Genomic DNA, 23,021 nt, shown 5'->3' on the forward strand with positions numbered 1-23,021 from the left:
TTTAAGGGAATCGTGAAACTTTCGATCATACTTTCCTGTGGGAACGAGTATTTAGTAGTGGTATCTCCCCAAAAGAAACAGGAACTTTTGTTTTAATACAACCTTTTTCTTTCAGAAGACTTTAAATGTGTAATTTATAAAAAAGCTTAAGACCCTTGTCAAAAAAAAATCGAAAATTATTCCCATAACTATCCAGAATGTCTCTCCATTGCAAATTAGATTTTCTCAAATAACACTAAGAGGTCTTCCAATAGAAAACCGAAAGAACTTCTAATGGGTGCCGTTTTGTAGACCAACAAACTCCCCATACTATTCCCATAGCAATCCAGAATGTCTCTCCATTTCAGATTAGATCTTCTCAAATAAGGCTAAGAGGCTTTTCAATAGAAAACCAAAAGAACTTCTAATGAGAGAGCAGGTGTCGTTTTTGTAGATCAGCAACCTCCCCATGGTATCAGGTTTTATAGATAACTTATTTTTATTAAAATTATTATTAAAATTTTTTCAAAGAATCTAATGCCTGGCTCTTTAGATATGAATGGAACCTATGGACATCACATAGAAAATCTGATGATACGGTCTTCTAATAGAAGTATATTTCCTAATGAAGAACATACGGTCTGGTATTTTCAATGACAAAAGCAGGTATTTTCAATGAAGGGCAGAAACTTTGGTCTTTTTAATGAAGAGCAAAAGATCTGGTCCCACCGTTGAAACATTTTTGGTCTCCCATAGAGCAAAAAATCTGGACAAGAAGGTCTAAAAATGTAATAGTGGACCATAAGTCCCTTATATAAAGAAATATCATAGAGGTGCCAAAAGCTTTCACATAGAAGACCAAAATGTCTTCTGATGGAAGACCAACGGTTCTACACATAGGATATTAAAGGGTCTTCTCATAGAAGACCCAAAGGACTTCTCAAAGAAGACCCAAAGGTCTTCTCGTAGAAGACCAAAACGGTCTTCTTATAGAAGACCAAAAGGTCTTCTTATAGAAGACCAATAGCTCTTTGAGAAGACGTGTTCGCCTCCTTTCATAAAAGAGCAAGTGGTCTTTTCATAGAAGACCAAAAGGTTTTCTCATAGAAGACCAAAATATCGTCTCATTAAAGGCCAATATATCTTCTCACTGAAGACTTAAAGGACATCTCATTTTCTAACCAAAAGATCTTCTCATAAGAGACCACAAGGAATTCTCAAAGTATTTAGAGATGGCCAAAAACGTCTTCTCGAGAAAACCAAGAGGTCTACCCAAAAAATCAACAACTTATTCTCAAAGAAGTCCGAAGAAGTTCTCATAGACTAAAAAGTCTACAATTAAAAGACCAAAAAGTCCTCCTACAGAAGGCCCATAGGTCTTAAATAAATTGATAAACTAAAACTTATAATTACATAAAATAATATAAAACATTTTTTTTATTAAATTTGAATTAATTCTATTTCACCTATTTTCTACAGCATTGGCAAATTTGCTTTGAGCGCACTAAACTCTTTGGGGTCCAACGGTTTCAGATGGGTGCCAGTATACGGATTGAAATGTTCCAAATCACGATGTTTGTTTACCAATATCTTTTGATCCGATTGTAGAATTTGTATTTCTCGCTCGATTTGTTGTTGATCTGGATATAGAAATTTCAAAAAATTAGTATTATTATTTCCATTTCAAATGATTCCCTAAGATAGGTAAACCTTTTTTCAACAATTCCAAAGCCTTTGCTCTGTCCATCTTAACCAACATGCTGCCAATTGTGGTCCACACTTTCTTTTCCGAGTTGTCAGTATTTTTCTCCAGCTCTCGTATGGCTTCACGATTTTGTTGACGGCGTTTGTCTAGGGCAACCAATTCTTGTTTGTTGACCAAAACTTTATCGGCCACCTAAAAAAGAGAACTCTGAATTTAAAGTAAACTCAAGTTTTCCAATAACATGGTCTCCCACCTCTTCCGTTGATTTCAAGATTTCCATACATTTTTGCTCCGTAGTTTTAGACATTTTGGTGGTTTAATTTATTCCTAAAATTTGTAATATTTTCATATGAAAAATGGTTATTGTTATAATTTGGGGCACACAATGGCATCCCACATGGCACCTAATTTAGTTCGTTTCTTAGACGCCTATCTCGCTTCCATTCCCTGATTTTTTCTCTTTTGATGTCATTGCGATTTCTGGGCTTCTTTTTATAATAGTCCGAGTTGTGGCGCTTTATAGCCCTCAGATCATAGGCCTGAAAATGACTGACTTTGGCTGGATCTTGTTCTATGCCCAGACCAGTACGTTGTTTACGTATAACTGTCTTGACGGGATACAAGCGACCCGTTTGTGTGGGCCCCAAACCACTTTCTTTGTCCCAACCTTGTTTTACCATCAATTGGAGGCCTTTATTCCGTGGTGGTATATTGAATTTTTGCAATTTATTACTAGTGGTTGGAGCTTTTACATTAAATTGATGAACAGTGGACGTTTCATGTTCACGTTTCGTGGTTTCGGCAAAGGTTCTTTTGCATATTTCACAATAAAATGGTTCAATGTCGTCGATTTCATCTTCACTGCTTGTGACAATCTCTTCTGGGGGATTTTCTAATATTTTTTCAATATGAAAATGTCCTTTTCTTCTGGCCATATCCATGGCAGTTTGCCCACTTTTATCCTTAAGGTTTTTATCAACTCCCAAGGAAATCAGAAATCTTACCGCCTGCTCATGGCCTTCGCAGGCTGCCATCATTAAGGCTGACCAGCCATAATTATCACAGACATTTATATTTTGATTTCTATAGTCGAGATTCTGTAGCTCTTCCACATTATTCTCCATTGCAAATCGATGATATTTTCCCACCTCAAAGGGGGTTCTTCTAACTAAGGGCTTAACCTCCTCTCTTTCGCTGATTTTTGATTCTGAGATGGTGTTGCAAACATGTTCCTTCCTTTGCCTCGTTTCTTCACATAACAACTCCTCATAGAATGCCTTAACTTCACTACCATCAACTCCGTGAATTTCATATTTTTCTTTGGTTCCTGTGTGCGTTCCATGCTGGGTCCCACGGGTACCTTCTTTGACAAATCGTTTCAATGGAATATGTAGTGTAGCTAAGGCTCGCCAGTTGGGATGCAATTGTTCACCCGTATGGTCCATATTAGTGTGGTGAAATTAAGTAAACTATACCCATCAATTCAATGAACTTGAGTTGTGTCGTTGGAGGCAACCAGACGTTGGCGAATGAAAGAACAAGCAAATGGTAGAAAGCGTAGCGAATCAAGGAAAAGGGAAAAGGCAAACGTATGTCCATTGTTGACGAATGAACAGAAGAAGCAACTGATATCATAACAGCTGGATAGGGTTCACACTGCGTGAGAAAAAAAGAAAAAGGTAGGATCACAGCCATTGGTAAAGTTATAAGGCAAGTGTGCAAGGTTTGGTTGGATGAAAATTTAGGGTGTAACCATGGTAGAAGAATACAGGTAGCCGGATCGAAACAGCTGCTGGGACAATGAACTGTCAAACCGATTTTGGAATGGAAAATGTTGAATGAAAAATTATTTAAATTTGTAAAATTTGTTGAAAAATTTATATTATAACAACAACCGATTTGCGTCGTATAAGAAATTATTTAAAAACATCCTTATTTTTGATAAAACATTGCAAAATGTTTTGTCAAAAATAAGTAATTTTTTATGTTTTCTTATACGACGCGAATCGGTGGTTGATATAATATGTATTTTTCAACATTTTTTACAAACTTCAATAATTTTTCATTCAACATTTTCCAACCCAACTTGTGACAAGTTGGTACAACTATTGGTGCGTCTGAGGGATAGTTGTACAACTTTTTCGATAGTTGGTTGAAGTTGGTTGGAAATATCAAAAAATTTTGATAATTTGTAAGTTGGGCCAACTGTTGGTGCGTGCGAGGGCAAGTTGTACCAACTTCAGTGTTTTCTTAATTTATGTCTTGACTTTGGTGAAGCAGCACATACATAAGCTGAGCGCTGAGCGCAAGAAGAGAAACGAAAACAAAACATAATCATAAGCTTTTTCTTTCTCTGCAGTTGTCTTTCTTCTTCTTCCTCTAAAATTATATTAATTCCAAGTAGCGCAAGAGCATCCGAGTTCATGTTGACGCTTCAAAAATACTTTGTAAATGAAAAGTTGTATGAAAAGTTGGTACGTGCGAGGAGACCGACCAACTTTTTCATACAACTTAAAAGTGACAAGTTGGGCCAACTGTTGGTGTGTCTGAGGGCAGCTTATTAATTCTTAATCTAAACGGTTGCAGTGTAAACCTAGTCTATGCGCGCCACTGTCATTGTTGTCAAAAACAGAAAAAAACGATTATTCGATTCATGTCGATAATCCAGCCAAAAGTCGATAGTCGACTTACATATTCCTAAGTGGAATTAACCAAAATCCCAAAGACGGGGGATATGCGCTGAATTTTTAGCAAATTCTTTTCTTCAAACCGAATTAAATGTGACGAAAAAGTGTATAGCACATTATCTTGGACAACGCCATCGCAGACGGTTGCTTTCGCAAGAGTAAAGAAGTGTGAATTTAAGTGCAAATATAATAAAAGTGACGCCATCGATTTTTTAAAAAAAACGCATTTATTAAAAAGAATTCGAAATTCATATATTCATATGAAAAACATTAATAAACTTATTTTAAAGCTTACGCTTTAAAAGAAAAACTTGTGAATTTTAATAAAGTGACGCTTCATAAAAATTACGCATTAAATGAAACATCGAATAAACTATACTTATTAAAATCAAAATACTTATTGTGACGAAAATACAAAAACTGACTATAAACTGTTTAAAAGTGTTATAAACTAACAACAAAAAATTTCTATTTTAAAAAACTTTCATTTTTTCAATTGTTTGAAAATAAGTTTTTGCTAACCTCGTGTTTGAATTTGTGAAACATCTTAACATTGGCGTCGCTGTACCGTTCATATAACGGGATCTCTGTGGCGTCAGTATACAGAAACTGACGTACAGAATAGCACAAAGCTAAATAGTGAAAACTACAAAACTACAACATGGAGGAGGACGTGGTCCTCCCTCCACCTCCTTTGTCGCCGCGTAGGCAAACCACCAAAATAGAAAAACCAAAAACAAACCGTAGCAGAAGTCGAAGTGGAAGTAGAGTGGACGATAACAAGAAGAAAAAATTGGAAGATGACGATCAACAGGGGAGGCTAGCGAAAAGTGATGACGCACCAATCAGTAGCCTTAGTGAATTCATCCCAAGTAATACAGGTAACATCTCTACAGGTAAGACCCCGCAATTAATGGTTAACAGGCCTAACAATTTTAATTTTTTTTATGATCAAGACCATAAAGGTCCCTATGTCGTGTATATTGACAAAATCAGTAAAGATAATGATCGAGTAGGAATAAATACAGTCAGTTTAACGCGAACTATATTCAATTTGAAAATTCAAGGTGTTTTGGATATAAGGAAAATTGGTTTCGGACGTAGTAAAATATTATTAAACAGTGCATCAAATGCTAATCTGCTGGCAGACAATAATACCCTAATCCAAATGGGTTACCAACCTAAAATTTTTTCGCATTTTGTTTCCAAAATTGGCATAATCTTTGGCATACCGGTAGATATTCCTGATGAGGAACTCTCCGCCGCTATAAGTTCCGAAATTCCTATAATAAAAATGATGAGAGTGACCAGGATGGTAGAAGGAACACGTTTGCCTACCCAAAGAGTTAAAATATGGTTCAAAGGTCTTAACCTACCACAAACTGTCAAAATCTATGAATTTCACAGAAAAGAGGTCAAGCATTTCATCCAATTTGGTAGATGCTATAGATGCTATAGACATGAACATACGGCGGAACACTGCAAACAAAAAATAGAGTCATGTAAACGTTGTTTTTCTCCTCATGAGAAAAATGAGCCTTGTGCTGAAAAAATAATCTGTATCAATTGTAAAGGTGATCACAGCCCATTGGAAAGAGGCTGTCCTGCCAGGCAAAGAGCGTACGAAACCAAAAGAATCATGACAATAGAAAACTTGTCCAAAAAAGAAGCTAGAGAGAGATATGCAGGTCATTTTAACTCATATAGCATACTCGATGAGGACATCGACAAAAATTTCCCAACACTAGAAAGGTCCAACAAAAATTCTAAACACCCCAGTGGCAACAACAACACCATTAATAATTACACTGAATCAGCTAACTTCATTCATGCTAGATCATCATATGCAAGAGTAGCGAAAGTTAACAAGAATAGAATTAGAGAGCAGGAAAATGCTAGAAAAAATATGAGGGAGTACAAGGATGCTTTGGAGGAAGGGGAAATTTACTCCTCCCCCAATGGGTCACAAATACGTAAAACCCAAGAAATTCTAGACACTGTGCTAAACAACATCAATGAACTAACATCCGAAAAAATAGGTAAATTAAACGAAGCACAATCAATAACACTTAAAAATATTAAAGATAAAATCTTAAACGAAATACTTAACATTGATGTACTTTTGGTTAATCCTAACAGGAAACCTAAAGAAACTACCAGTATTATCCAGGAGATTATCTCCTCCAATTCCAAATAATCTATTATGACGCTTAAAATACTGCAGTATAACATACAAAGTATAAACAAAATTGAAAATAAAATCATCCTTGAACTCTTTCTTGAGAAAGAAAAAATTGACATAGCTCTTCTAACCGAAACTTGGGTCAGAGATGAAACAAGTACCAATCTTTGCAACTACAATTTTTATGGAAAAAAAAGAGACGATGGCTACGGTGGTGTGGGCATCTATATCAAGCGCAAATTTAAATACTCACTCATTAATTTTGATAATGAACATGAGGTAATTGGAATCTCTATAATGAATATCAAAAATCCTTTCAATATTGTAGTTGTTTATATACCTCCTAATACTAATAGATCTAATTATATAGACATAATTACAGATGTTTTTCAGAAAATCAACTGTCTTAAACATCCTACCTTACTTGTGGGTGACTTCAACGCTAAATCCATTTCTTGGGGAAATACCCACACCGATCCCTTAGGGGATGTGCTTGCCAGGTTCGCGGATATTAACAACTTCTCATGTCTCAATACTGGAGAGCCCACTTTTGTTTTAAATAATACACGTTCAGCCATTGATATTGCTTTTTCCAACAGTACTTTCTTCAACTTTTCTTGGTCAGTCAGACAGAACAAAATTACAAATAGTAATCATCTACCTATCATTATTGAAACTTGCAACAAAGTAGCCATTAAAAATAGTAAAATACTGCATAAAGATAACCTCTACAATGATATCAAAGGTATTATTGTTGAGGACAACTTACAACAAACTAATATCAAAATAAACCAAGCCATAACCCGGAATACAATTGTGGTGGATTCGAATAACAAATATGTTCCCAAACCGTGGTGGAACGCCCAGGTGAATGATCTATATAATGAAAGAGCTGCACTCAGAGAAATCTATCAAAAAACCAACTTATTCACAGATGCCTGTAATTTAGCGAGAATAGAAAGGAAACTTTACAATCTTATAGCCAAATTAAAAAAGAAAAATCTTAAAAAGTTACAAAGCGACATATCTGGAAATGTTCCCATCAAAGAAGTATGGTCTAAAATGAAGAATGTCAAAAAATATCAGAAAATCAAGTCACCCAACAATACCTGGAGTGATGAACAGAACGAAAACTTTTTAAAACACATAACTAGTTCTTCACGTATCTGTTCCAAACCAACTTCTGTTGTTTTTGGAAATATTGGCACAAATAAACCGGAACTTCAAATAAGTGACATGGAAAGTTTTCTTGTCAAAAGGAACATAAATTCAGCTCCTGGACCAGATCGAATTTCATACAACATCATTAACAATCTGGATGCTTCTGAAAAAAATAAATATCTCAATGTGCTGTTGCAACCATGGAAAGATGGCTCATTTCCGAGTGAGTGGCGCAATATTAAAATAGCCCCTATACCCAAACGAAACAAAGATTTATCCGACGTTAAAAATTATAGACCGATTGCTCTCATGTGTGCCCCACAAAAAATACTTGAAGCTGCGATCAAACCTTTAATATTAGAACACATAGAGACTAAGAAAATAGTTCCAAAAAGTTCTTATGCCTTCTCCTTGGGTAAATCCACCACAAATTGTATAAATGACCTAGTTAACACCATTGAAATTCACAAGAAAAACAAAAATACTGTTGTTGGTGCCTGCATTGACATCGAGAAAGCTTTTGATAACACCGATATTGGTAAACTAGCATTAATCCTTTTTAAATCAGGACTCAACACCCATATCATAAAATGGATCTATGATGGCATGTCACAGAGAACATTACTATTGGGTAACAAATCCATATCAGTCTGCAATGGAATTCCTCAAGGCAGCGGTTTGAGTCCCATACTTTTCAACATCTACACGGCTTCGCTACACCAAATAATTGACGATAGCTGCAATCTATTTCAGTTTGCTGATGATTTCTTCATCATCTGCCATGACAAAAACATCAACAACGCCAAAACTACGCTGCAAAGCAAGATAAATGATTTTCAAGAATTATGCGATAAATTATCCTTACACTTCAACATGGAAAAAATTAATACTGTCCACTTTAGCAGGAAACCTCAACAACTAGGTATCATCATTAACAACATCAGACTAAATCAAACAAATTCAATCAAATATCTTGGGGTAACCATTACATCTAGTGGTTCAGCTAAAGTACATATGAATGAATCAACATCGGCTGTCAAATCTAGTTGCAAGTTCTTAAAAATTTTGAGTGGTTGCAAATTTGGTATCAATCCATCTAGAGCGTTGCATTTTTACAAAGCATTTGTCAGATCCAAAATCGAATATGGCGCATCATCCTTATCAAATTTAACAAAAGAATCTGAAAATAGACTCAAAACATGCATTCAAGAAAGTCTCAGAAAAGCCCTTGGACTCATAAGATCAACTCCTACCGCTATTATCTACAATTTATCATGTGAACTACCTCCTAGCTACAGATTTCAACTTGCTACTGCCAAGGAGCTTGCTAAATGCGTTGCTTTTAACCTTCCTGGTGCTGAAATCATAAGAAATAATACAAGCATAAATACCAGCTATGCCAAGGTATGGTCAAAATTTGAAAATATATTATCAGATATTGCTAGTACTAAAGTCCAGGGTTCAAATTCTTTGATAATTAAAGTTGACACTTTCTTTTTCAAGGGAACCAACTTTAAAAAAGCGGAAGCCAATCACGAAATAATTACCGCAATTGCCACTGAAAAAATTAATAATCTTAGGAATGCCGGATATGAGATTTTCTCCACTGACGGTTCAGTCAACAACAATGCCATTGGGGCTGCTTTCTACCATCTTAATACAAATACTACAATGTCTTTTTGCGCCTCAAAAAAACTATCTTCAATGTCAGCCGAAGTTCTAGCTTTTCTCAAAACAGCTGAGTATGCAGAAAACAATGAAATTCAAAAATTTGCCATTCTTACTGACAGCTTAAGTGGTATTCAGGCCATCAGCAACCAAAAGCATAGAAATTATTTGATTGATGCTTTTATAAACAAGATTAATAGTTTTGCCACTGACGTACAAATTCACTACATTCCTGGTCACTCCAACATTCCCATTAATGAAATCGTTGATATAGCTGCAAAAAACGCAATCCAGAATGGAACTAGTCTTGAAATTCCATGGCCCCTAGCGGATGCCATTAATCAAATATCGAATATACTCTGGGACGAATGGAGCAGCGAATATCATTTAATAGCTCAAAACGGTAATTCTCATTTTTATAAAATCTTTCCTTCTTTATCCAGAACACCTTGGTTTAAAAATTGTAAATTTAATTCCTTTTCTCAAAAACAGATAAATCGTGTACTTAGCGGCCATTGTTTTTGCAAGAATACACTAGCCAAAATGAATGTTGTTACATCTAAATTATGCCATGATTGCGGGGTTGATGAAACTGCTTCCCACATTATTTTTGAATGCAGTAAGTATAATACCAAACGGAGATGTTTCCTAACACTATGCGATTTCTTCACTGTTGAAGACTTCGTAAATTCACAAGGCTTAGAGCGTCTGAACATAGTAGCTAAATTCCTCAAAGAAGCTGAAATCGACATTTAAAATATTGCCAACACTGAACATGCCATTAAATCGTAGCAAAGCTACATACGGATACATGGCACTAAACCTTCTATCCCTATAGAAAGTGGGCCAACCAAAATAATACATAAAAAAAAAAAAAAAAAAAAAAAAAAAAAAGTGTATAGCAATAAACCAAAAATAACAATAAATGATTTTGCAGTGGTGAATTGTATTAAATATCATTCCCTTCTAAAAATTCCATATAAATAGTGTTTCCAAACAAAAGATTTAATATCAGCAACAACAAAAACCAGCCACATCTTACATTCATGAAGAATTAAAGAAAAAAAATAAAGAAAGGAACACACACACTCACGTACCCAGCTTAGCGATAACACGTAGCGTACGCCAGATACAATAATGTTAAGCTCAACTCATGCATCACGGTCATTATTTGGAGCAGTACTATATTTGGCCCTAACGTCTTTGCTGCTGCTATTTACCCTGACAATTGTACCAACGGTCAGAGCAACAGATGAGGTAAGTAGTGAAACAACTTGTATATGTTTTGTATGTATGTGAGTGCGTGCGTGAATGTTCCAAGTTGAATATTTGGTAGAATTGGAGTAGTGATTGGAGTCATGCTTCGAGTTGGGGCAAATTATTATTTTTAACAATTTAATATGGTATAGAACTTCAATTCGGTCGAAAATTCTAATTTTGCATTTACCCAAATGTTAACATATGTTTGCTAGTTGCTTGCATCCATTCATCCCATAGTGGTTGCCCGTGATTGTTTGTGTACACTTAAACACAAATCATTTATTTATTTATATTGTCCGTCTTGGTTTACGGTTTGTTTATCTTTTGTTTATGCCTCCTCTGTAACGTCATTTGTTTGGGCCCCGCTGGTTATCTCTTAGATATTGTATATCATAAACGAAAACTGAGGCAATTACACGAGGGGCGGTTGCGAAAGTTGCGCGATTCTTATCTGCGTAAACGTAAAAACTGTTTTTGGGAGAATCTAGTTATTGAAAGGGATAATTTTCAGATTCTTTCTTATTTTAAGATTGCCATTCTCTAGTTGGCTGCCGTTGAACCCCGAATTTAAAACATGAGATTTAATTATGGGCCTTACAAAAAGCACATAATACCTTTTATAGGACCTTCTTTAGATAAAATCCGCATTTAAAAGAATAAGGTCTCCTAGAGATCTTCTACATTTGATGAGCATTCTTTCTTGCACCCATAAAAGATCCTGTAATGATATTTCTTCCCAACCGACAAATAACCTCCCATTCTCTTTGTCCTAAATCTTCTGCCTATCTTCTTCTAAATCTTCTGCCTATATGGTTCTAAGATGTTCTTCGAAAAGAGAAAACCAAGAGAAGAATTACAAAGTGTATTCATACAGGGTGAGATAAAAAAACTGCAACCAAGTCAAAAGCCACCATTTTTACATTTTTTAAATTTTATTGAATCAAAGCAAAAAATGTCGGAAGCAGCATGAAATTTTAAAAAAAAGTTTTGAATTGTTCGAATTGGTCACCTTTGACACGAATTATGGCCTTCAAACGGTCAATGAAACCGTCACACGCTGCCCGAATGTTGCTCTGCGGTATTTTGGCCCATTCCCGGCGATGCGCTTGCTTGAGGTGATCGACATTTTGGTATTTTTAGTGTCAACCTTGCTTTCCAAAATATTTCAGACACAGACAACTAACCTCATATTGTAACCATTCTTCGGTGGCGCGTGCTGAGAGCGATGGTGCTGAGTCCTGCTGGAATGTCCAAGGTCTGCGATCAATATTTTTGCGTGGCTAAGGCTTTTATACACCCTCCAGAATATTTTCGCAATAATATTCGGCATTTATTCTGATGCCACGGTCGATTAATTCGAGCGGAAAGCGACCATCGGCTATTATGGCTGCCCACATCATCACCATGGGCGTCGCTTGAGTTCTGGTGACCAATCGAAGGTGCACATTTTCAGCTGACCTCTTTGGCAAGTAAACACGATAATTTTGTTTGTTTACAAACTGCTGACCAACGAAAAAAAAAACAAATTCGGCAGTTCACCACTTTCGGCCAAGCGAAGCTACTCTTTAGCTCTTTTGAATCTATTTTCTTTCTGTTGCGATGTAAATTCTTGCACTTTTTGAAATGGCTTTACTCCGAGCTCATTTTTCAATATTTGGCGAGTAGAATATTGCGATAAGTTCAGCTAACGAGCCATTATTCGGCCACTGCTACGCGGGTTTCGATCAACTCGCTTCTTTACTTTTCGAATCATTTCTGCTGATGTTGCTGTTTTCTTCCGTCCACTTCCTTGACGTCGGGCTAAGCTATCAGTATCACGGTAACGAGCGATGGTACGAGACACAAAAGATTAATTCACATTTAAATGCTGGAGTGCTCTAACGATAGCCACTTGTGGTTTTCCAGCCAAATATAAAGGAATCAAACCAAAATGCTTTTGTACCCTTGTAAATAATATTATGTGCTGTCACTGAAATAATTTTAACAGCTCTTGGATGAGTGGCTTGAAAATGACAGCTGTCTGAAGTTGGTTGCAGTTTTTTCATCTAACCCTCACAATATCTATATTTTAACCGATTGTAACATCTTCGAAACGTTTAACCTTTACAACATGCTCGCATTTTTGCCCTCTCATCTCCACTAACAAGATTTATATACTTCAAAACAGCAGTAAAAAGGTTATATAAATAACTTTGAAAACAAATCGTATTAATTTGCTTAATAAGCTTTCAACAATTATTGGTTTAGAGCAATAATATGATAATATTTACACGTTAACACTAATTGTTTGTAGACTTTTGTAAACACATTTGAAACTAATGCATATTTATTTAATCTCTATCTCTCTCTCTCTCTCTCTCCCTATAGAAGATCAACTTACAGCGCTATTTTCCTCTAGTAGCCGATGATCAATTGCTAAATAATGATAAACGATTCCTACAAATAATGCAGGGTGGAGGAGGAGTCAGCAGCAATGTCGGCGGTTTGAACAGTGCCAGCATTTCCTCAACCGATACCAGTTTATGGCCGGATAAACCCAAGATCAATGTTCAGCAAGAAATCAATAAGTTAAACATAAGTAAGTAGATCTGTGCAACGTTATTAATACGTCATTGCATTAATTTTATTTTTAGAATAATATTTTTAACGCGATGGAAATTCACAATCTTTTTGTTTGTTTTTAAATTGTAGCATATGTTTATCAATCATCATGGCCAAAAATGGATGTAAAATTGGGCTCGGTTACAGCTGTAAGTTTTGATAAAGACGGTCATATTGTATTGTTTCATCGTTGTGATCGCATTTGGGATCAAAATACATTTACGTTGGGTAATGTGTTTCGTCAACGCAACAAGGGACCCATACGTGATAGCACTGTTTTGGCATTGGATAGAGAAACTGGCAATTTAGCCTACGATTGGGGTAAAAATTTGTAAGTACCATTTAATTTAATGTATAATGTAAATTTGTTACTCGTCGAAAAAATAATTTTAGACCCTATCATGCATAAATATTCCGCATCAACTTTTATAGACAATGTTCACGTTTTTTATATCTTTGGCAATATCCCGTGGTTTCAGCCAGAGAAGGGATTATAGAAAGATTTGTATGTGCGCAAGCGATAAATGAATTGGACAATTTCTTAGAAATTTGCAGTGAGAATTTAAAATTAGACAAGAACAAAACAGAAGAACTAAAAACGGGCATGTAAAATATTTGGAATATGGCCAAATATATAGGCTATACCTATTTTGATTATTTTTGAAAGGTCTTAATCCACCCAAAAAGAACATGAAATCTCAAATTACAGCTTGTTTGGTTGGAAAATATAAGAACTAAAAACGGCCATGTAAACAATTTGGAATATGGCCAAATCCCTTAAACTTCGTTGTTCTGTGTTATAGGGGTTATACCTACAAAGAATCCGAAATCTTAAATTACAGCTGATTTGGTTGGTAATTGAGCAGGAACATTAAAAATATCAAAAATCAGGAGGTACTCTTATATGTGGACTATACCAAAAAGTGGACCTACATTGAATATTTTTGGGAAGGGGTTAAAATGCCCAATGAGAAGTCGAAATATAAAAATACAGCAAATTTGCTTGGGCATGGGACCAAAACAACTGAACTTCCAAAATTCACGAGGTAACGTTATTTGTGGCCATACCAAGAAGTGGATCTACATTAATTATTTTTTGCAAGTAGTGCCCTAAATCTGAAATGTCCTATACCACTTAGGTTAAAGGATACATGGTTGTTTTAACTCCACTTGGCGACCCGCTGGTCCATTGTGTTCATCCTTTCTGAAAAAGAATAAATGGGGATAAATGGAAAGAAGGTGAGGTAAGAAAATGGAGAAGAAGGATAGAGTTAGAAGATAGGGATAAGAAAACTATGATAGTTCAGCTTCGCCGTAATAGGCGTGTTGTCCTTAGTCATTTCAGTCTTCTGGCTAACTGAATCATAGCTGCTGGTTCACATTGAGAGAAGGAGGACAAACCGGGCAGAATTTGCAGTAGCCTCTGTCCGACTCCAAAGACAGTTGGACCTTGGCAGAGTAAGTGCTCTACCGTCTCGGATTCCTCCTCGTCCTGACAGAGACTACAGTATTCGGTATCGTCAAATATGTTACAATGGCTAACGATTTAAACCTTACCAGAGCATTTCTGCATTCCAAAACTGCCATGGACTTGATTGTAAAAGAAATAAGAGCCTTCAAGGCCGCCTGACTATGGACGTATATAGTCACCGGGCTTTCCTAAGAGCAAAGATTTCTGCCTAAAAACGCTGCAGTCGTCCAGTGATTCGAAACTTTGCCTAGGTGATATGTAATCACTGGTTATGGCCCGAAATCCTATGTTCTCCACATACTTAAGTATGACAGAGTGCCCAAAGGACTGACTCTGCCATTGACCTAGTTCATTGAGGACTCAAGGCACATCTTGCAGCTTGTTCCTCTACAAAGAGACTTAAAATTTTAAGTTGAGTAGGGTATGGAGTGCAGATTGGGGCATACTCTTAAACGCAGTCGTAATTAGTAACGATGCTGCTCTTTGAACTTTATCAACCCTTTTATTGAATGCCACAATACCACTTAATTTAATTTGAAATTAGGATCAAAACCTTTATATTATAGATATTGTTTTTTTTTTAGATATTGAGAATGCGAATATAAAGTTGGTATTTGGTTGATTATTTCTGAAGTCTTCAAAATACCGAAAATCAGAAGGTGGCTTTATTGGGGGCTAAAAAAGTGGACTTCCATGAGAAATCCTTTTGGTCTTCTATGAAAGAAGATGGTCTTGGGTCTTTTTGATATGGTCTACTATGAGACCAGAACTTCACCTTTTTTCAAAAAGGAAACGGCCTTTGCCTCCCCTATGTAAAGGAGAGAAATGCTCATATAGGTGGGCTATACCCAAACTTGGACAAATCTATTCCATTATCGATACCACAACTTCTTAAAAAATATCAATATCTGGATAAATTTTCAAAGTTTTATTTTTATTAGAGCGTCCTCTATCGCAATTTCAACATATAGACAGGGACACAGACATGCCTAGCTCGTCATAGAAACAATTAAATTGATCATGAATATATGTTTGTGTAAATTATGAGCTCTTCGAAGGATACTTCGAAGTATTGCAAGCGCAATTAAAAATGTATTTCCCGTTTCTCTACGAAAGTGAACGCGAAGGACAATTATTGGATACAAATTGATTATTTGAAAAAATCATTGGGTTTTGATGTAAGCTTTTTGATCAATGTACTAAGAGTATGTTGTATACACTCAACTCTATAGCGTTTTCTGTAACGTACATTCTACTAACTAAAAAAATTCTCCCCATCTTCATTTTCAGATTCTATATGCCACATGGTCTTACCATCGACCACGAGGATAATGTGTGGATAACCGATGTCGCTCTGCATCAGGTGTTTAAATTTGGACCACGTGGCTCCGATGATAAACCACTCATGAAATTGGGCACGGCATTTACACCGGGTTCGAATAAATCCACCTTTTGTAAGCCAACCTCTGTTGCTGTCTTGGAAAATGGTGATTTCTTTGTGGCCGATGGTTATTGTAATGCACGAATTTTGAAATATTCCAAAGATGGACAACGCATTCTGTCTTGGGGTCAGAATACTTTTTCGGGAACATCATTCGATGTGGCCCCACAAAATTTCTTCGCCATACCGCATGCATTGACATTGGTACCGGAACAGGAACTGGTGTGTACGGCAGATCGTGAAAATGGTCGTATTCAATGTTTCTTCTGGTCAAACGGCACTTTCCATTCGCAGTATCATTCACAATTGATTGGTGATCGTTTGTTTAGTATGGATTATACGCCAGCTCAAGGTGAGTAATGGAATTGAATTTAGACAAATATAATGCGGTGTTCAAGCACATATACAGTGTGAGATGAAAAAACTGCAACAAAGTAAAAGCGCAATAACTTACTTTTTTTTTTTTAATTTTATTGAATGAAAAAAATATTTCCGACATTGAATTTTAGAATAAGTTTAGATTTATTCGAATTGGTCACCTTTGGCACGAATTATGGCCTTCAAACCGCCAATGAAACAGTAACACGTTACCCGAATGTTGCTCTGCGGTATTTTGGCTCATTCCCGGCGAAGCGCTTGCTTGAGGTGATCGAGACTTTGGTATTTTTTAGTGTCAACCCTGCTTTCCAAAATACTCCAGATTGGTATCCAGAGATTTTAGTGGCCATTGTGCGCCGAAAATAAAGCGAGGAACCTCATTTTGTGACAATTCTTGGGTGGCGCGTACTGAGTGCGATGGCGCTGAATCCTGTCGGAATGTCCAAGGTCTGCGGCCAAAATGTTTGCGTGCCCAAGGCTTTAATACACCCTCCAGAATATTTTCGCTATAATTCGTCATTTATTCTGATGCCACGGTCGATTAATATGAGCAAAGAGCGACCATCGGCTGTTATGGCGGCCCACACCATCACCATGGCCGGTGCTTGAGTTCTGGTGGCCAATCGAAAGTGTACATTTTCAGCTGACCTCTTTGAGAACTTCTCCATTTTCGGCCAAGCGAAACGACTCTATAGCTCTTTTGAGGCTTTTTTCTTTCTGTTACAGTGTAAGTTATTGTACTTTTTGGAATTTCAATAGTTTTACCCCGAGCTCATTTTTCAGTATTTACCAAATGGAATATTGCAATATGTTCAGCTCACGAGCCATTTTTTGGCCGCTGCGACGCGGGTTTCGATCAAGTCGCCTCTTTACTTTTCTTTTTACATTTCTGCTGAATTTGCTGATTTCTTCCCTTCACTTCCTTGACGCCGGGCTACGCTATCAGCATAACGGCAACGGGCGATGGTATGTGACACAAAAGTTTTATTCACATTTTAATGCTGGAGTGCTCTAGCGATATCCACTCGTGGTTTTCCAGCCAAATATAAAGAAATCGCACTATCACGCTTGAATTCCATCGCGAATAACTTTTTTTCTGAAAAAATCTTACCAAAGTGCTTCTGTACGCTTGTAAACAATATAATGAGCTGTCACTGGAATAATTGTAACAGCTATCGGGCGAGTGGCTTGGAAATGACAGCAGTTTGAAGTTGTTTGCAGTTTTTTCATCTCACACTGTAATTTTATGAAAAAACTGAGTTTTTGTGAAGTTAACTTACTTTTTTCTTGCAAATGTTTCTCTATAAATAAATAAATTAAAATATTTAAAATTTATTTCATTACAGGTGGCCAATTTGTTGTGGTAAATGGTCCCACCGCTGAAATTGGCGTTAAAACCGAACAATATAACGAAGTACGTGGCTACATTATGGATTTCAAGACCACCAAAGTCATTGGCAAATTTGGTCCCAACGACTTGACATTTTCCAATCCTCATGATGTTGCTGTCACAATGGATGGCAATGAAATATATGTTGCCGAATTGAATCCCACCAAAATACACAAATTCCTGCATAAATCATTGGTTAAAACCGTATCGCTATCAGCAGCTAAACCCAAAGCCAATATAGAGGTTGATGATAAAACTCAAGGTGTAAATTTAACAGTTGCAGCCGGTCTGACAGCTGATGGTCGTATTGGTGTAATGACAGACAATGTGGCTGCGGAACATCATAAGCCAGGGGCCACAGCCATATTGGTGGCAACACTTATGCTTCTCTTTGCCTTTCTCACATTCGCCATGGCTTTACTGATAGCCCGAAGGCGTCGAAGAGGTAATGCTGGGGGTTTAAGTGTCGGTCAACCCAGTGAATTGGTCTATCGCAAATTGGTAGCCTCAGCACAAAATATTTCAGAAGATATACCTTAAAACACAATACAGCACATTGCTAACCATTTTTTTTTTTTTTGTATTGTATTGCATTGAATTTAATATTTAAAACTTTTGTGATTTTGTTTATTTAATAAGGCTGCTACTTAGACATGAAAGATCTATTCATATTTAATTTTTTTTTTGTATGTCCAACTAATTTTGTATTTAAAAGCTTTATATATTTGTATGTACTGGCTCGAATGTCTTCTGTTGTCCATTACGTATTGAGTGGTAACATCAATCTATTTTTTTCCTATCACAGTAGTAATTGTTCTAATTTCCATAGTCATTCCGTTTTATTTTGTCCCATTGGAGTATTGTGAAGTAATTTTTTTTTTTTCAAAAAAAGACTAAAAGAATTGCTATCACATACTACTGTATGGTCCACTGTATGCTACTTCCATAGTCTCTGATCTGTTTTTTTTTTTATAATTTATATACATTTGTATTTATAGTTTAAATTATATTTACATACTTTTTTTGTAATTATATTAAACAATTTATTTTATTTTTCACCTCAATTCTTCATTTTGTATACAACAATATTTTTTGTTTTAACAATAAATGTTTTATTTCCCTCCAACATTGTGTGTGTTTTTGTTTGTCTTTATTTCATCAGTGTTTTGTCTTTTGTTGTGTCCCTGAAATTTTCAAATGCCTGGATCATCCATCGCCATTATTTGGAACTTGTTAGGCTTACTAATCGGAGCATGCAAATGAAACTTTTGCACATTCAACTTTAGCAATGATCAAATCGTATTAACAATTAATTTCAAAATTACAAAATTAACTGAAGAACAAAGTATCGAAACATTTTTCCTTTGAACTTTATTTCACTTCATCTAATACTGATAACAATTTTGGAATATGCAAAATTTCAAGATCAAAATGTTATTTCCAATTTTATGCGGGTAAATATTTAAACTTTTGTGGGGAAGGTATGAGAAGGAGTGACATCAGATCTCTGGTAGAGAGAAACATTTTTAAATATACCAAATTTGAAAAGAATCGCTGACTTTTTTTTTTTGAAGTTATGAGACATAAATATTCAAAATTTTGACCCTTCATGGGGGAGGTACACGCCAGATCTTGTGTTAGTAAAAATATTGGTATGTGTAAAATTTAAAGAATTTGAAATTTTGATCCCTTGGTGGGGAAGGTGCCATAAAGAGTGAGTCTACAGGGTGAGATGAAAAAACTGCAACCAACTTCAGATTGCTGTCATTTCTAAGCCACTCATCCGACAGTTGTTAAAATTATTCCAGTGACAGCTCATTATATTGTTTACGAGCGTACAAAAGCATTTTGGTGAGAATTTTCCAGGAAAAAAAGTTATTCGTGATGGAATTCAAGCGTGATAGTGTAATTTCTTTAGGTTTGGCAAGTGGCTATGGGTAGAGCTCTCCAGCATTTAAATGTGAATAAATATTTTGTGTCTCGTACCATCGCTCGTTACCGTGGTACTGGTAGCGTAGCCCGACGTCAAGGAAGTGGACGGAAGAAAAAAACAACATCAGCAGAAATGGTTCGAAAAGTAAAGAAGCGTCTTGATCGAAACCCGCGTCGCAGGGCCGAAAAATGGCTCCTGAGCTCAACATATCGCAATATTCCATTCGGCAAATATTGAAAAATGAGCTCGGGGTAAAGCCATTGAAACTCCAAAAGTGCAAGAACTTACACTGCAACAGAAAGAAAATAGACTCAAGAGAGCTAAAGAGTTGCTTCGCTTGGCCGAAAGTGGTGAACTGCCGAATTTGGTTTTCTCCGATAAGAAAACATTTGTCCAACAGTTTGTAAACAAACAAAATGATCGTGTTTACTTGCCAAAGAGGTCAGCTGAAAATGTGCACCTTCGATTGGCCACCAGAATTCAAGTGGCGGCCATGGCGATGGTTTGGGCCGCCATATCAGCCGATGGTCGCTCTCCGCTTGTATTGATTGAACGTGGCATCAGAATAAATGCCGGATATTATCGCGAAAATATTCTGAAGGGTGTATTAAAGCATTGGGCACGCAAACATTTTGGCCGCAGACTCACTCAGCATGCGCAACCCAAGAATGGTTACAAAATGAGATTTCTTGCTTCATTTCCAGCGCACAATGTCCACCAAAATCTCCGGATACCAATCCGTTGGACTATTGTGTCTGGAGTATTTTGGAAAGCAGGGTTGACACTAAAAAATACCAAAGTGTCGATCACCTCAAACAAGCGCTAAGCCGGGAATGAGCCACAATACCGCAGAGCAACATTCGTGCAGCGTGTGACGGTTTCATTGGCCGTGTGAAGGCCATAATTTGTGCCAAAGGTGACCAATTCGAACAAATCTACACTTAATCTAAAATTTGATGCTATTACCGACATTTTTTTGCTTTCATTTAACAAAATCAAAAAAAAAAATGTAAAAATTATGGCGTTTGACTTTGTGGCAGTTTTTTTATCCCATCCTGTGTATATATCATCTTCACATCATATCTAGCGTCAAAGAATGTCGGGTGCATATTTCACGTTTTATGAGCGTTTTTGTTAATAAACATTTTTTCAAGGGGACAAAATTGAAGTTACCATAAGGAGTGAACCAATAAATCCCAACTTTACACCAGATCTTGTGTCGGGTTTGAAACGAATCGAAGGTATATTAAGCAAGTTATGAGCGTTTTGATTATTTAAAATGTTGATCCGTTGGTGGAAGAAGTACCACAAGGAGTAGATCAATATGGCAAACGCTAAATTTGATTTTTACGATGTGCCAAGTTCGAAAAGAACCGGGTGCTCGATTTGCTTTCTATTAAGGTTAGGGTTATTAAAAATCTTGATCCTTTCTAGTTCTATGGGGTACATTTTTTCGGTGAAAATTGACAATCCAAAAAGACCTGGGTTCTAAAACCGTTATTTTGATGAGGCACATTTTGGACATTTCAAATGTAGCCATGTGGCTGAGGGTCTAACAAGTCAGCCGTTGGATTGTAAAAAACACAGTGGATTTGAAAGGTTCGAGAGATATTTAAAAAAGTTCCAAACATTTTTTATAATGTCATTTGTAATCTCAAAAATATACAATCTAGCTCTTATCTATCTATCTAGCTCTTAAAACATATCCTTGGAAAGCAATCTACCTTCTGTCGTGGAAATATAGTTCTATTTGTATTACAAAAATAGCTAAAATATTTATCAACCCAAAAAAATACCTTTCAGTTATTTCAAAAATATTTAACCCACAAAAATACCTTTCTTATTTGCATCTTTCCAGGTTGCATGCCATTTGGTAACAATAATCGTCGCCATGCATGGGACTTTCCCGCCAAACCGGATGGCTTTAAATTGGGTGGTCTGCTCTTGGAACGCAACAAACGCAGTGGGTTTGAGAAACTCGATCAAAACGACAGCGATGAAGATGAATCTGAGACACAAACGAATGGCCTTAGCAGTGCACAATTTGCTTAGAATTAAAAAGGGAACGAAACGAACAAACAAATTCCATATGATGATGTATAGAATTATATAGTCCTTTACAAAAAGAGAAGAAGAACCAAACATTGAAGGCTAGCGATTATTTTTTTTTTTTAATTTAAACTTTTACCTTTTTGGAATCTATTGCTGTTTCTCGAAATCCTAATCTGATGGCAGAAGAAAAAATGAATTTATACCAGCGAATAGTAAAAACGAATAGGCTCGGCTTAGAATCAACTAATTGATACGATGGAAGTGTTTTGAGATCCACCACTTCCTGTATTTATTGCCAAAAACAAGACTATGATGACATTCCGTTGATTTTAAATGATTTCTTTTTTTTACAAACTAAACTAACGATCTCCAAATGTGTAAATAAATTATGTATAAACTGATTACAATTCTTTTATGTTAATTTTGAAAATTTATATTTCTATCTGATCCTATTATACAATTATGAAGAAAAGAAAATCCAATATTGAAAATAAACGCATTTAAGCTAAGAAATTTTTGGTGGGGTTTTCTTTCAAAGCAAGGAGACAAGAATAACAAGTAAAAAAGCCGAACACCCTCCACCATTTGGAAAAAAGTTGGAAATTAGAAAAAAAAAACAAGTTTAAAAGTATCAGTCGGTTCTGCCGGCAGACGTATACCTTCAGCCAATGTTCGATTATTAAAATATATTTTGACTTCTGTCATGATTATTCAAATTCTTGACCCTCTATGGAGTGGGTTCTGAAGGAATGGGTCAATATTGTCAATTTCATATCGGACCTAAATAAATATTGCGACGTGTCAGGTTTGGGGTTATATTGGTAACTTCATCATAAAATCCATATTCATAACAAGTTTGTGGATGAGAAAAATTTGCTATATTAAAATAGCAAATTGACAGAAAAAAAATATTGACAATTGTGACCATTTGTGGGTGAGGTACCAGAAGGCGTTCGCAGCTATGTATCATCCTCACAACAGATCTGGTGTAAGCAAAAATCTTTGTATGTGAGAAATTTGAAGAGAGTTGAATGCTTAATTGGCTTACTTTGAGCGTTTGGTTTCTCAAAATCTTGAACCCTATGTAGGGGATGTACCAGAAGAAATGGTCCG

General features: G+C 36.1%; 4 protein-coding genes across 11 annotated transcripts; 2 read left to right on the forward strand and 2 right to left on the reverse strand.

Moving 5' to 3' along the window:
* Positions 1 to 1,411: 1,411 nt before the first annotated feature.
* Positions 1,412 to 3,262, reverse strand: LOC101898139 (uncharacterized). Its single transcript, XM_005182133.4, has 4 exons — positions 3,160 to 3,262; positions 1,938 to 2,011; positions 1,690 to 1,876; positions 1,412 to 1,619 (listed from the first exon to the last, which is right to left on the reverse strand). The coding sequence occupies exons 2-4, from the start codon at positions 1,989 to 1,991 to the stop codon at positions 1,453 to 1,455; spliced, it is 408 nt and encodes a 135-aa protein (XP_005182190.1). The 5' UTR covers positions 1,992 to 2,011; positions 3,160 to 3,262; the 3' UTR covers positions 1,412 to 1,452.
* LOC101898427 (G patch domain and ankyrin repeat-containing protein 1 homolog) lies at positions 2,089 to 3,269 on the reverse strand. Its single transcript, XM_005182135.4, has one exon. It carries the CDS (start codon positions 3,127 to 3,129, stop codon positions 2,089 to 2,091), a length of 1,041 nt encoding a protein of 346 aa, XP_005182192.1. The 5' UTR covers positions 3,130 to 3,269.
* A 1,315-nt stretch (positions 3,270 to 4,584) lies between these two features.
* Positions 4,585 to 10,270, forward strand: LOC101888862 (RNA-directed DNA polymerase from mobile element jockey). Of its 8 annotated transcripts, none has more exons than XM_059125858.1 (4): positions 4,585 to 4,699; positions 4,883 to 5,267; positions 5,328 to 6,410; positions 6,936 to 10,144. In XM_059125858.1, exons 2-4 carry the CDS (start codon positions 5,033 to 5,035, stop codon positions 10,136 to 10,138), a joined length of 4,521 nt encoding a protein of 1,506 aa, XP_058981841.1. In that variant the 5' UTR covers positions 4,585 to 4,699; positions 4,883 to 5,032; the 3' UTR covers positions 10,139 to 10,144. The 8 variants fall into 8 exon arrangements, with proteins under 8 accessions (XP_058981841.1, XP_058981846.1, XP_058981839.1 ...); XM_059125863.1 differs by lacking the exon at positions 4,585 to 4,699 and having other exon boundaries at positions 4,722 to 5,267; positions 6,936 to 9,118; positions 9,198 to 9,395; XM_059125860.1 differs by lacking the exon at positions 4,585 to 4,699 and having other exon boundaries at positions 4,727 to 5,267; positions 6,936 to 9,785; positions 9,875 to 10,031.
* A 34-nt stretch (positions 10,271 to 10,304) lies between these two features.
* On the forward strand, positions 10,305 to 22,421 carry LOC101897104 (peptidyl-alpha-hydroxyglycine alpha-amidating lyase 1). The gene is made up of 6 exons (XM_005182128.4): positions 10,305 to 10,639; positions 13,010 to 13,220; positions 13,334 to 13,574; positions 16,005 to 16,507; positions 17,880 to 18,368; positions 21,715 to 22,421. The coding sequence occupies exons 1-6, from the start codon at positions 10,520 to 10,522 to the stop codon at positions 21,906 to 21,908; spliced, it is 1,758 nt and encodes a 585-aa protein (XP_005182185.1). The 5' UTR covers positions 10,305 to 10,519; the 3' UTR covers positions 21,909 to 22,421.
* Positions 22,422 to 23,021: the final 600 nt, after the last annotated feature.

Source organism: Musca domestica, unplaced genomic scaffold (assembly GCF_030504385.1).
Source record: "Musca domestica strain aabys unplaced genomic scaffold, Musca_domestica.polishedcontigs.V.1.1 35, whole genome shotgun sequence".
NCBI classification, from domain to species: Eukaryota; Metazoa; Arthropoda; class Insecta; order Diptera; family Muscidae; genus Musca; species Musca domestica.

What these genes read in the sequence shown, in the direction of transcription:
- LOC101898427 (XM_005182135.4), bottom strand. Translation starts at nt 3,129, where the DNA reads ATGGACCATACGGGTGAACAATTGCATCCCAACTGGCGAGCCTTAGCT.
- LOC101897104 (XM_005182128.4), top strand. Translation starts at nt 10,520, where the DNA reads ATGTTAAGCTCAACTCATGCATCACGGTCATTATTTGGAGCAGTACTA. An exon ending in CGGTCAGAGCAACAGATGAG is followed by an intron (nt 10,640 to 13,009) that starts GTAAGTAGTGAA and finishes CTCTCCCTATAG; the next exon opens with AAGATCAACTTACAGCGCTA. An exon ending in GGATTATACGCCAGCTCAAG is followed by an intron (nt 16,508 to 17,879) that starts GTGAGTAATGGA and finishes ATTTCATTACAG; the next exon opens with GTGGCCAATTTGTTGTGGTA.
- LOC101888862 (XM_059125858.1), top strand. Translation starts at nt 5,033, where the DNA reads ATGGAGGAGGACGTGGTCCTCCCTCCACCTCCTTTGTCGCCGCGTAGG. An exon ending in TACAGGTAACATCTCTACAG is followed by an intron (nt 5,268 to 5,327) that starts GTAAGACCCCGC and finishes TTTATGATCAAG; the next exon opens with ACCATAAAGGTCCCTATGTC. An exon ending in ACTAACATCCGAAAAAATAG is followed by an intron (nt 6,411 to 6,935) that starts GTAAATTAAACG and finishes ACATAATTACAG; the next exon opens with ATGTTTTTCAGAAAATCAAC.
- LOC101898139 (XM_005182133.4), bottom strand. Translation starts at nt 1,991, where the DNA reads ATGTCTAAAACTACGGAGCAAAAATGTATGGAAATCTTGAAATCAACG. An exon ending in TCTTGAAATCAACGGAAGAG is followed by an intron (nt 1,877 to 1,937) that starts GTGGGAGACCAT and finishes TCTCTTTTTTAG; the next exon opens with GTGGCCGATAAAGTTTTGGT. An exon ending in TTTGGAATTGTTGAAAAAAG is followed by an intron (nt 1,620 to 1,689) that starts GTTTACCTATCT and finishes TTCTATATCCAG; the next exon opens with ATCAACAACAAATCGAGCGA.